At 41.1% G+C, this 13,725-nt stretch overlaps 1 protein-coding gene across 1 annotated transcript in view; it reads left to right on the top strand.

Moving 5' to 3' along the window:
• SPAG17 (sperm associated antigen 17) overlaps window positions 1–13,725 on the top strand; it is a 220,660-nt gene that overhangs the window by 193,421 nt on the left and 13,514 nt on the right. Inside the window, exons 43-44 of the mRNA XM_059928865.1 lie at window positions 3,424–3,555; window positions 11,448–11,584. Coding sequence (XP_059784848.1) covers window positions 3,424–3,555; window positions 11,448–11,584 — 269 coding nt within the window. The remainder of the gene's footprint in view (window positions 1–3,423; window positions 3,556–11,447; window positions 11,585–13,725) is intronic.

Genomic DNA, 13,725 nt, shown 5'->3' with positions numbered 1-13,725 from the left:
GAAGAACGGGTAAGTGACCTGGAAGATAGAATAGTGGAAGTAACTGCCGTAGAGCAGAATAAAGAAAAAAGAATGGAGGACAGTCTCAGAGACCTCTGGGACAACATTAAACGCACCAACATTCGAATTATAGGGCTCCCAGAAGAAGAAAAGAAGAAAAAGAAAGGGACTGAGAAAATATCTGAAGAGATTGTAGTTGAAAACTTCCCTAATATGGGAAAGGAAATAGTCAATCAAGTCCAGGAAGCACAGAGAGTCCCATACAGGATAAGTCCAAGGAGAAACACGCCAAGACACATGTTAATCAAACTATCAAAAATTAAATATAAAGAAAAAATATTAAAAGCAGCAAGGGAAAAGCAACAAATAACATACAGGGGAATCCCCATAAGGATAACAGCTGATCTTTCAGCAAAATCTCTGCAAACCAGAAGGGAGTGGCAGGACTTATTTAAAGTGATGAAAAGGAAAAACCTACAACCAAGATTACTCTACACAGCAAGGATCTCATTCAGATTCGATGGAGAAGTTAAAACCTTTACAGACAAGCAAAAGCTAAGAGAATTCAGCACCACCAAACCAGCTTTACAACAGATGCTAAAGGAACTTCTCTAGGCAGGAAACACAAGAGAAGGAAAAGACTTACAATAACAAACAATTAAGAAAATGGTAATAGGAACATACATATCGATAATTACCTCAAATGCAAATGGATTAAATGCTCTAACCAAAAGACACAGACTGGCTGAATGGATACAAAAACAAGACCCGTATATATATGCTGTCTACAAGAGACCCGCTCTCAGACCTAGGGACACATACGGACTGAAAGTGAGGGGATGGAAAAAGATATTCCATGCAAACGGAAGTCAAAAGAAAGCTGGAGTAGCAATTCTCATATCAGACAGAACAGACTTTCAAATAAAGACCATTACAAGAGACAAAGAAGGAAACTACATAATGATCAAGGGATCAATCCAAGGAGAAGATATAACAATTGTAAATATTTATGCACCCAACATAGGAGTACCTTAATTCATAAGACAAATGCTAACAGCCATAAAAGAGGAAATCGAGAGTAACACAATAATAGTAGGGGACTTTAACACCCCACTTTCACCAATGGACAGATCATCCAAAATGAAAATAAATAAGGAAACACAAGCTTTAAATGAGACATTAGGCCAGATAGATTTAATTGATATTTATAGGACATTCCATCCAAAACCAACAGAACACACTTTCTTCTAAGATCAGGAAGAAGACAAGGTTACCCACTCTCACCACCATTATTCAACATAGTTTTGGAAGTTTTAGCCACAGCAATCAGAGATAAAAAAGAAATAAAAGGAATCCAAATCAGAAAAGAAAAAGTAAAACTGTCACTGTTTGCAGATGACATGATACTATACACAGAGAATCCTAAAGATGCTACCAGAAAACTACTAGAGCTAATCAATGAATTTGGTAAAGTAGCAGGATACAAAATTAATGCATAGAAATCTCTGGCATTCCTATACACTAACGATGGACAATCTGTAAGAGAAATTAAGGAAACACTCCCATTTACCATTGCAACAAAAAGAATAAAATACCTAGGAATAAAGCTACCTAAGGAGACAAAAGACATGTATGCAGAAAACTATAAGACACTGATGAAAGAAATTAAAGATGATACAAACAGATGGAGAGATATACCATGTTCTTGGATTGGAAGAATCAACATTGTGAAAATGACTATACTACCCAAAGCAATCTACAGATTCAGTGCAATCCCTATCAAACTACCAATGGCATTTTTCACAGAAGTAGAACAAAAAGTTTCACAATTTGTATGGAAACACAAAAGACCCCGAATAGCCAATGCAATCTTGAGAAAGAAAAACGGAGCTGGAGGAATCAAGCTCCCTGACTTCAGACTATACTACAAAGCTAGAGTAATCAAGACAGTATGGTACTGGCACAAAAACAAAAATATAGATCAATGGAACAGGATAGAAAGCCCAGAGATGTGCCCACGGGGAGGGGAAGTATAAGCTGGGACAAAGTAAGAGAGTACCACTGGCATATATACACTACCAAATGTAAAATAGATAGCTAGTGGGAAGCAGCTGCATAGCACAGGGAGATCAGCTCAGTGCTTTGTGACCATCTAGAGGGGTGGGATAGGGAGGGTGGGAGGGAGACAGAAGAGAGAGGGTTTATGGGGATATATGTATACGTATAGCTGATTCACTTTGTTATATAGCAGAAACTAACACAACAATGTAAAGCAATTATACTCCAATCAAGATGTTAAAAAAAAAGTAAATGTCATTAAAAAAATTTTTTAAAGATGAGGTGATTGTTCTCTAATAAAAAAGACAAAAGAGGCATAAAAACTACTTGTGATACATACTTTTTGAATGCTGGATTGAGAAAAAAAAAACAGCTATCGAAAATATTTGGATGAATTACATGAGTTTGATTTAGAGACTCTATATGAGAGGGCATTGTTGGATTACTGTAAGTTTTTTCGGGTTTGGTGATGGTGTTGTGAACGTGTAGGGGAATGTCTTCATTTCAGGAGATGCATGTTGAAGAATTTAGGGATGAAATGAAATTTAGTGCTTCTCTTTAATAAACTGGGTGGTTAAAATGCCCAGATAGAGGGATTTTCTACTGTACAATACCACAAGTTCAGCTGCCTTGAATGAGCACAGCCAATTACCACAGAGTTTGCAAAGCAAAGATTAAGGCTGGAATAATGACTTGTACATGTGATGGGGCTAAATCAGGGATGAAGTCTGATGGTGCTTGTGCTGCCACCTGCACCCTGGGCAGATGACACTAACCAATCAAACCCACTCTCCCCTTGAAAGGGGGCGAGGCCACAGTTTTTTCAACACAGTCCTCCAGCCAGCCACCACCATTTAACCAGGGTTGGCGTACACACAAGTTGAAATGTGTTTGCATCCCCAGTCCTTGATAGATTTATTTAAAACTTGTTTCATATTGCACTGATTTCTTAGAGTGCATTTTAATAAAGAGCTACATGTTCATAGTAATAAATGGATTTAAGAGGGGAAACTTTTTAAAAAATATCACATTTTAGTTACTCTTGCCAAGTAAAAGTAGGCCAAATTACCTGGTCCCTGTTTCATAAGCCAACAGGGTAACAACTATTATGTGGTCATAAGGCCCGGAAAGAACCAGCTAGCTCCTTGGGAGTTTGAGTCTTACAGATACTGTCCTGTTTGTTAATGGCAAACATTTGTCATATAATGATAATCCCAGCCTCTTCATGGCTTTCTTCCATTTAGTCTTTCTAAAGAGGGTGGGGGGAAAGGCCCCTTGTTCATTGTAATACAAACATTAGTAGTCATTGTATCATTGTCCAGAATATCACTTTAAAATATTTGTTCTGGGTTTTTTTTTTTTAAGATTCCCAGAAAAATAAAGTTTCAGAACAGGAATCCTCAGATACACTTAGTCTTCCAAAATCGGAGAACTTTGCAAATACCAAGGAGTCTGCTAGCCAGAAACAAACTGAAAATTTAACAGTATCTATCAAAGGTATGGCAGTCATTTGCTTCATCTCATTGTTTCTCAACACTGAACATCATGTCTTTTTGGAGTATGGGAGATGGCCCTGGGGGCTGAGGGCATGGTTGGCGGTTACAGAAAAAATTCTAGAGGGTCATGTATCCTGAACCTATGGGACTTTGTAAGGCTTCTTAGCACATCAAAGTATCTCAAAAACTATTTTAAGAATGACTACAAGTCCCACATTGAAGGAAAGAGATGACAAAATTTTTTTTAATATTTGTTATTTTATTTCTTCATTTTATTTTATTTTGATTCATTTATTATTTTATTTTATCCCTCATGGTTCTAAGAGCTTGTGTGATTTACTGAAACTCAGGAACCTGGTAGCTTTGTTTGAGCAGCCAGTGATTTGGTAGTTGGACTTAGATTTACCTATTACTTCCTTGGTCTGCAGGTGCTAGAAGAGAAACGTAAGATGTAGTCTCTGTCTTGCACAGCACATCGTCTTATTGGGGTAGCAGAAACTGAAGTGTGGAATACTACAGAATAATATCTATTTCCCGTGGAGTCATATTACACTGATTTCACAGCAGTTAATTCAACTAAATATGGGTGGTAAAAAAAGAAAGAAAGAAAGAAAAACAGAGTAATTTAAATTGTGTAGATACTTTGCACCCCTTGATTCCTGTGGGCATGTTCCATATTGAAAGTGAGCTGGGAATCTGCTGATGGGTCTTAGTTACCTCTTATAGAGGGAGTATCTTGCCACATTTATGGGTGAATTAGGGATTTACCTTGTACAAGCCTTTTGCCTTCCTGACTTTAATCTTCTCTCTCTTATAAGGTTTATTCATTTAGGGGGTGATTTACTCAATGCCAGGCGTTGTTCTAGGCATGGAAATACAGCAATTAAAAAGCCAAAGACATATGCAGCTGAACATGCTATGGGCAAACCTAGACAATAAATAAGTAAACACATCAAATTCAGATTATAATAAATGGTGTCACATCATGTAACAGTATAATGTATGGAGGGTGTCTCAGGCAGAGAGACAGCACTCCATTAGGGGGTTTGAAGGCCCCTCTGTGAAGGGACATTTGAGCTGAGACAAGAGGGACAAGAAGGAGGCAGCCATTCAAAGACTGGGGGGGAAGGAATATTCCAGGTAGTGGGAACAGCAAATATGAAGGCCCTGAGGAGAGAAGAAACAGAAAATAAGGCATGGAGCTGGAAGAAAATGGGCATCAGAACAAGTAGAAGATGAGGTCAGAGGGAGGGACAGCAGTGAGATCCCGTGATGCTGCATAGGGAACTTTGAGTTTTATTCTAAGTGGAGTTGTAGTCAAACACCACTGGAAGGTTTTGAGCAGCAGGGTCGTTACCTGACTAATTTATATTTGAAAAAGATCCCTCTGGTAGTTGTGTGGCCAATAGCTCGTGGCAAGGGAAGGGAGAAGTGGGGAAGGTGGAAGCAGGGAGGAAACAACAGAAGATACGTGTGAGTGTGGACAGAGACCTGGACTAAGGAGCTGGAGGTGGAGATGGTGAGAAGCAAATTAATTGGAAATATATCCTGGAGGTAGAGACAACAGGGCTTGCTGGTCGATTGGACACGAGGGTGAGAAATAAGAGGAATCAAGGGTGATTCCTAAGTTAACTAATGTGACCAGTTGTGAGGCTGAGAATTGGTAGTTGTACCAGGTTTCCAGATGGTGCAGATGTTGCTGAAACAGGGTCATGCTTTGAGAACCAACCTAAGACAAACTCTAGAATGTAAAAATCAGGCAGAGGAGGAACCAGTTAAGGCAGCTAAGAAGAAAAAGCCAGCAAGGTAGATGAAAAATAGGAGTGTGAAAATGACTGAGTGTTTCGAGTATATTAAATGCTCCTCAAAAGTCGAGTAAGATAAAGAATAACCATGGAATTGGGCAATAGTGATCACTGGTGATCTAGACAAGAGCAGTTCCAGGGCACGGGGGAGACCAAAGCCAGCTGAAGCCGCTTATGTATAGAATGGCTAAAGAGGAAGCAGCGGCAGCAGGAATACATAGATGTAACCAAGAGTTTTGTGGAAAAGAATAAAGTAGTGGGACTGCAGCTGGAGGGAGATGTGTGGCCAAGTGAGAGGTTTTTTTAAAATTAGACATACTAGAGCATGTTGATTTGCAAATGATGATAATTCTGTAGGAAGAGAGAACTTATGATGCAGGAGAAGGGAGCCTGATTGCAGGATAGCAAAGTGTTAAAGAAGGTGAGAGAACATGACATTTGGGGCAGACCCTGAGTGGCAGATTTGACCTCGGGTGTGAGTAGGGTCACCTCATCCACAGTGACAGGAGAGAGGAGAAAGAACACAGATACATGGTATTGGGGAAATGAGTGAGTGTGATGGCAAAGGAGTGGATATAACAATAAGAGTATAAAATCCATTCCAGAGAAACAGGAAAGCAAAACAAGAAAGGGTGACTGATTGTTTAAAGTGACAGTGTCCATTGATTAGAGGTCTCAAGAAGGTCAAATAATTGCTTGACAGATATGATAGAGTAATAAGCTAGAAGAATAGGAAGTAGTGATCTAGAGAGGGTAGCTTGAAACAGATTTGGAAAGTGGTAAAATTATTGGTGTTGCCAAGGGCAAAGATATGACCATGGGAGTTTCTGAGATGGAGAAGAGGAAGAGATGAAGAAACAGGGTGATGGAAAAATCAGAGCAGACAGGGTGTTGGATGGGTCATCCAGGGGGTGTCACCAAGAGCCATGAAGTGGAAGACCATCCAAGATGTCAAGATCTGCAATGAATCAAGGGAATGATTGAGAAGGTCAGTAAATGACAACTACTTGGAGATGTCGTAGGTAAAACAGTACGATGGCTTGAGATTCAAAGGAATGGGAGTGTTTGAAGGAGGAAAAAAATTGTTTTGAAACAAGAGGGACACCTACAGCACCCCTACACGCTGAAATACTTGAGCTAATAAGAGAAAATAATGTGATTCCACTATAAGTGGTAAATTAAATTTTGATATAAACAATGAAGTTTAAAGAAGTTCAGGGTAGGAAGAGATGAACACAAGCAGTGGGGAAAACTTTATGGGAGAGGTGGTCTTAAAGAATAAATACAATTGCACAGATTTTAAAGTTTAAGATTGGATCACCTGAGACAACCCTCATTTCACTTGAGGAAACTGAAACCTAGAGAAAGTCAAGCAACATCTAAAATCATACAGCAAATCTGGGACTGCGCCAGGGCCAGAAAATGAGTTTTTGACTCTGAATTCTCTATAGTTTACTACACTACCCTCCAGATGTAGGGAAGAGAAAAGAGTATTTTATACAAAAAAAAAAAAAAAGAAAGAATGTGTTCAAAAGCCTGAGTAGAAATGAACTGGGAGCCATTTAAGTAGATCAGAGTATTCTTATTTGGTAATAGTACAAGAAATGTTTGGGAAATAAAAGAGAGTCAGAGGAGGTTTGGATTTGGTGAAATAAAAATGAACTTGTCAGCATTCGCTATGATAACACTGCATAAATCCTATAGTGGCTAAACAACCAGTTTTGGGGGCTGTGAGCTGATTGTGCAGCCTGCTCCAGACTGCAGGCAGCACATGCTGGAGTCGGCACCAGGCCCCTGAGATCTGTCTCTTCCCAGCCCCACATTCAATGACACCACGTTGAGAGCGTGAGTCAACCACCGTGAGAAATCAGCAAATGCCACACACTTGCAAAGTGTACCAACCAGGGCGGTTTTTCTCCAGGGAGGCAGTGGTTAAGCTTTTCTTTAGCACACCCGCGGCCGCAGGCAGAGCTCAGGTGTATTCCGCTCCCGTGCTGAAGGAGACCCACCCTCTGTGGCTGGCTGTCCTCAGGACACAGGGTCGGAGCTCAGGAGAGGTGAATCAGGAGGATCGAGAGAGATGGATTGCGGACTGCCGCTCTCAGCCTCTGCTCAGAACTGGCGCAGCCGCTTTCACCTACATTTATGGGTCAGAGCAAGTCCTAAGGCTGAGCTCAGAGTCAACGGGGCAGAGAAATACACTCCATCTACAGGGAAGCTGTGCTCAGAGAAGAAGTAAATAAAGCTATGCTCTGAGAGGAAGCAAAAAACCAAAACCAAAACATTATTGTGCATAAATACCACAGTCGACCTCAGCATAGAAACAGGGAACCATTACTTGTTCTTCAGTTGTGTCGGATTCAGCCGTAATTTCAGATGATTCCACTAGTTGGACCATCCCAGTTGTTTAAAGATTATTTATTTATTTATTTGTTTATTTATTTATTTAATTGATTTATTTTTGGCTGCATTGGGTCTTAGTTGCAGCACGCGCGATCTTTCCTTGTAGCACATGAGCTCTTCGTTGTGGTGCCCGGGCTTCTCTCTAGTTGTGGCGTGTGGGTTTTCTCTCTCTGGTTGTGGTGTGGAGGCTCCAGGGCATGTGGGCTCTGTAGTTGTGGCACGCAGGTTCCAGAGCGTGTGGGCTCTGTAGTTGAGGCTCACGAGCTCAGTAGTTGAGGCTCGCGAGCTCAGTAGTTGAGGCGGGCAGGCTTAGTTGCCCCATGGCATGTGGGATCTTAGTTCTCTGACCAGGTATCGAACCCGCTTCCCCTGCATTGTAAGGTGGATTCTTTACCGCTGAACCACCAGGGAAGTCACCCAGTTGTTTAAGTATTAAAATACTTCTGTATCAGCTGGTGACCAGCTGCTGTTCCAAGCCCCTCAAGTACTCCCTCCTCCACCCCCCATCCCTAGGGAAGCCCTGGGTAGGATTCAGTGGATAATAATCCATCTATTATGGGAGACAGTATGGTATACAGCAGAGCTAAGGCTCTACCTGGCTCCTTATATAATAGCTGATGACTTATATAATATATAATTACATAATGACATATATATAATATGACTTATATAATAACTTATGTCAGGCTCTACTTGACTCCTCATCTAATAACTATGTTACAGTGGGCACGCTCTTTAACCCCTCTATATATTCCTGTTTCCTCTTCTGTAAAGGGGGTATAATGGTATATACATTATAGGGTTGTGAGGATTAAATTAGTTAGTATATGTAAAATGCTTACAGCAGTGCCTGGCACATGAGAAACTCCATATCAGTATTTACTATTAATAATAATAGTATGAGAGATTATTTGGTACCCATTAGACTGGTAAAATGCATTCATATAAGACAGTAATATGCATATGCTAAGAATACAAACAAAAAGACACATCAGGTCGTTAGAATGGTTGCCTATGTAGGCAGTAGTGACCAAAGAGAATAAATACATTAGAACACTGATCACTGAGCTCCATTCCCAGAGATTCTGATTCTGTTCTGGTCTGAAATACAGCTTATCTGGTATATGGCTAGGGAATCTCTATTTTCTCGGAGTCAGCCCAGGGGATTATGAAGCACAGGTGAATTTGGGACACACTGGGTAGTTGTCTAGAAAAAACTCACTACTCATATGGAACACTTCTGTGACCAGATATGCATGTTTTTTTCTCACACCAAGCAATTCTGCAACACCAGCTGAGTGTTCTACAATTCAATTCTGACACTAACCAGAGTTAGCACAGACTCTACAGGTTAAGGGCTCAGTCTCACAAGGCTGCCCACCACCCACTTCAGATGCCAGCCACAGGTACAGGTTGTCACTTGTGCTTCTGACCAATCAGCTATAAATTGGGGTTCCCATGACCTCCTATTATGGTTCCATAATTTACTAGAACAGTTCACAGAACTCATATATTATTATATAATAGGCGGCATGATAAATGGCAGAGGTGAATAGCCAGAGGAAGAGGTACACAGGGCAAGGTCTGGAAGGGTTTAGCACGGTAGCTTCTGTCCCTGTGGTGTTGTGGTGCACCACCCTCCCAGCCTGTGGATGTGCTCACCAACTCGGAAGCTCTCCGAACTCTGTGCTGTAGGGACTTTTGTGGAGACTTCATCATGTAGGCATGATTAACTCCATCTCCATGTCCCCTCTCCTTCCCAGAAGATGGGGGCGGGGTGGGGCTGAAGGTTCCAAGCTTCTAATCATGGCTTGGTTTTCCTGATGACCAGCCCCCATCCTGAAGCTATCCAGGAGCCCACCAAGAGTCACTTCATTCAGGTCAAAAGACACACCTATCACCCAGGAATTTCCAAGGGACTTAGGAGCTCTGTGTCAGGTATCAGGGTCAAAGACCAAATATTTAAAGATACTCCTAACACTCTTATCACTTAGGAAATCACAAGGGATTTAGGAGTGCCATGCCAGGAACCAGGGGCAGAGACGAATACTCATTTTCTATTATCTTACACTATCAGGAGTGTGATCCTTGTGGAAGCTAACACACCTGGGTATATGTCCCACCTTGCCACTTTTCAGTTTCCAGGACAAGTTTTTTTAACTTCAGTTTCCTCATCTGTAGAAAAGAGATACTACTGTTATATTAGTCAGGACTCTTCAATTTGAGAACTGAAACTGAAACCCATTGAACAACAACAAAAAAGCCAGTGGGTGGGGTGGTGTTTATTGATGCGCAAAAGCAAACCACAGAAGAGTGGCTATGGCGCTAGCCCAGGGATGACTGGATGCGGGCACTCAGGCTTTTCGGGGGAGTGTTTGCATCTCATTGTCTGTCTCTCTGGGCATCCTCCCCGCCTCTGTGTTGTCACATCCTTACTTGTCCCTGTTTCAGGGGTCCCCAGCCCCCTGTTAGGAACCGGGCCGCACAGCAGGAGGTGAGTGGCAGGCAAGCGAGTGAAGCTTCATCTGCCGCTCCCCATCGCTCGCATTACCGCCTGACCATCCCCCCACCCCCGCCACCGCCGTCCATGGAAAAATTGTCTTTCACAAAACCGGTCCCTGGTGCCAAAACATTAGGGACTGCTGCCCTGTTTGGTTTTATCCTCTCCTACAAAGGACACGCTATGCCCATGTGGCAGGGACATTATCAGAGAGGTCCAAGGTTCTGATTCTTCCAGACCCATAACCCAATGGACAAGATGGGATCATCCCGGTCAGCTTCAGGAAATATCCAGGTGAAGGACGTATGTTGGCTTTGCATGGGTCGTGTACCATCCTGATGGCTGGGGCCAGGGATGTTGTGGCACTAGAAGTGTGTGTGCTAGGGGTGGGTGTGGAGGTGGGCGATGGGGAGAACGCTCAGCATACAAAGGTTACAGTTACCATTACCTTCAGCTCAGAGGACTTTATGAGAACTAAGTCAGATGCTAAATGTAAAAACATGCACGTGGTGCTTGCCTGCAGACAGTGGACACTCAGATATTGGTTCCCTTCCCTTTCCTCTCTTGATGATTTAAATTCAAGAAACGATGTTTAAATATGCTGATCTAAAACACAATTCTTATTAAACTTCCTGGATATTTGGAGAAATACATAAAATTGCAGCTGTGTAGATTATCTACTTTTACTCCCTCCACTAAATTTAGTGATCTGGGGATTTAATTCCTTGGCTTAATTTATCTATGATTACTACACCACTTTTTCGTACTATAAATTTACTAGTTGAAACAAAGATATTCTTAAGATTTTTTTCCTCATTAGTTTTAAGAAATCTTTGAGAGTCAACATTTTATTGAACTGTACCTTGTTGATTTACAGGCAAGTCACTCGATTTCTTAGAATCTGACTTTTCTCATTTATTGAAAAAAAAGGTGATGCTAATAGCATCTGCCCTGCCCATCTCATAGGATTGTTGTGAAGACTAATTTTAGGTAAAATCTCTTTGTAAAATGCAAAGATAGAACACTAGAATTAATAAAAGCCTTTATTCCTGTAAATAATCTCTTTAAGAAGGAAAGAAGAAAATTTCCCAAGTTGGTTCTATGTTCTTCTATGCTCTGGTATGATCTTGAATGTCTTTGGAAGCAACACCCACGTGGTGTAATTTCAATGTTCCCTCTTAACAGAACCAGAATCGTGTGTGCCTCTGAAAATTCCAACCCAGTCACTGCTGCAGGATGTGGCAGGACAAGCAAGAAAAGAGAAAGTGAGGTTACCTCACTATTTGCTGAGTTCCAAGCCCAAGTCTCAACCTCTCAAAAAGGTAAAACAGACATGGGAAGAAATTTCCCAGAGCCAGTTAGCATTTTATGTATTCCTGGTTGATTGAGGCTATTGATTTCCACCCACTGTGTACTACTATTTAATATAAGAACCATCTCAACATGAATCCCTTCAGGTCACACAGAGATAAACCAGGGCAGTGCTTTGCTGGAGCCAGCTTATATACACTCATGAGAGAAACTTTATGAGCCAGCTGTTAAACCATCACTAGCTTGCAGTCAGCCATGCTGGGAGTTCTTATGCCATAGAAATCGACAAATGCTACTGATAAAGGCTCTTTTCTGAGAGCCAGTTTACCAGCACACTGTTGGCTGAGGGGATCATTGGGCACCCTTCTCGTGACTCTTAGGATAAAATCCAGATGACCTAGCATGACTCCAAGGCATGGCTCCATTTGCTTCTCTATCCTCACCTTGTCTCAAACTCACTACACTTCACCCGTTGTGGACTTCTCTTAGCTCTTTAAAAGCACCAAGCTCCTTCCTCAGAGCCTCTAAGATTAAGATTCCATCTCAGTTCTGTTGTAAAGGTTTCCTTGAGCCCACCAATCAAGTTTTGGTAGTTATCCTTTAGAAATTTCATGGCACACTGTGTTCATTACATCAGAGAAGGTATTGCAATGTATATAAGTGACATGTGATAGAAGTGCTTCTCAAACTTTAATGTGCACGTGAGTTATTTGGGGACTTAGTTAAAATATAGATTCCGACTTATTGGCTCTGGTGTGGGGCCCGAGATTCTGCAGCTTTAACAGGCTCCCAGGTGAGGTCAGGAAATAACAGCATAGGGCAATGGTTCTCAAAGCATGATTACCTGACTGGCAGCATTGGCAACACCTGAGAACTTGTTATAAATGCAAATTCATGGGCCCCATCTGAGATGTACTGATGGAGACACTCTGGGGTTGGAGTCAGCAATTTGTGTCTTAAGGAGTCCTCTGTAGACTGTGCTCCTCTCCAGAGCAGGTTTTCTTTATCTTTGTAGACACTTCCCCTCCCCACCTACCTACTCTCAACTCCACCCCATCCCAGACTTACTAATGGAGAAACTCTGGGAGTGGAGTCAGCAGTTGGTGTCTTAACCAGTTCTCCAGGTGATTCTGATGGGAGCTAAAGTTTGATCATCACTGGCACAGAAGAAAGAGTACAAACTTTAGAATCAGGCAAACTTGAGTTTGAAACTTTGCCACTTAACACTTGAGCAAGTTACCTGTCTTTCAATTCTCTGAACTTGAGCTTCTTTATCCTTAAAACAAAGCCTAAAATACTTCCTTACAGTGCTGTGGTAAGGATTACATAGACGATAAATGTTCATTTCCTCTCCCAACCAAGCAGTTATTTTTTTCTGGTGACAGAGCCTTTTCTTAAAATTGAAATATAGTTGACATACAATATTATGTTAGTTTCAGGTGTACATAGAGATTTGACATTTGCATACATTATGAAATGATCACCACCATAAGTCTAGTAACCATCTGTCCCATACAAAGTTAGTACAGTATTATTGACTATATTCCTTATATTACATCCTTGTGCCTTATTTATTCTATAACTGGATGTTTGTACCTCTTAATCCCCTTCACCTATTTCGTCCCCCCCAATCCCTTCCCTTCTGGCAACCACCCATTTGTCCTCTGTATCTATGAGTCTGTTTTCGTTTTGATTGTTTTGTTTTTTAGACTCCACATATAAGTGAGATCATACAGTATTGCCTTTTTATAAAATTATTTCACTTAGTATAATTCCCTCTAGATCCGTCCATGTTGTTGCAAATGACAAGATTTCTTTTTTTATGGCTGAATAATATTCTGTATACACATACACACACACACACACACACACACACACACACACACACACACACACATATCACATCCTCTTTATCCTTTCATCTATCAATGGACATTTAGACATATAGGTTGCTTCCATACATCAGCTATTGTAAACAATTCTGCAATGAATATTGGTGTGGATATATTCTTTCTAATTAGTATTTTTGTTTTATTCAGGTAAATACCCAGAAATGAAATTGCTGGATCATATGGTAGTTTCTGTTAATTTTTTGAGGACCTTTCATACTGTTTTCCATAATGGCTACAACAATTTACAATCCCATCAACAG

This window comes from Balaenoptera ricei, chromosome 1, assembly GCF_028023285.1.
Source record: "Balaenoptera ricei isolate mBalRic1 chromosome 1, mBalRic1.hap2, whole genome shotgun sequence".
Classification (NCBI taxonomy): domain Eukaryota; kingdom Metazoa; phylum Chordata; class Mammalia; order Artiodactyla; family Balaenopteridae; genus Balaenoptera; species Balaenoptera ricei.
This window is presented reverse-complemented; position numbering and strand designations above follow the sequence as displayed.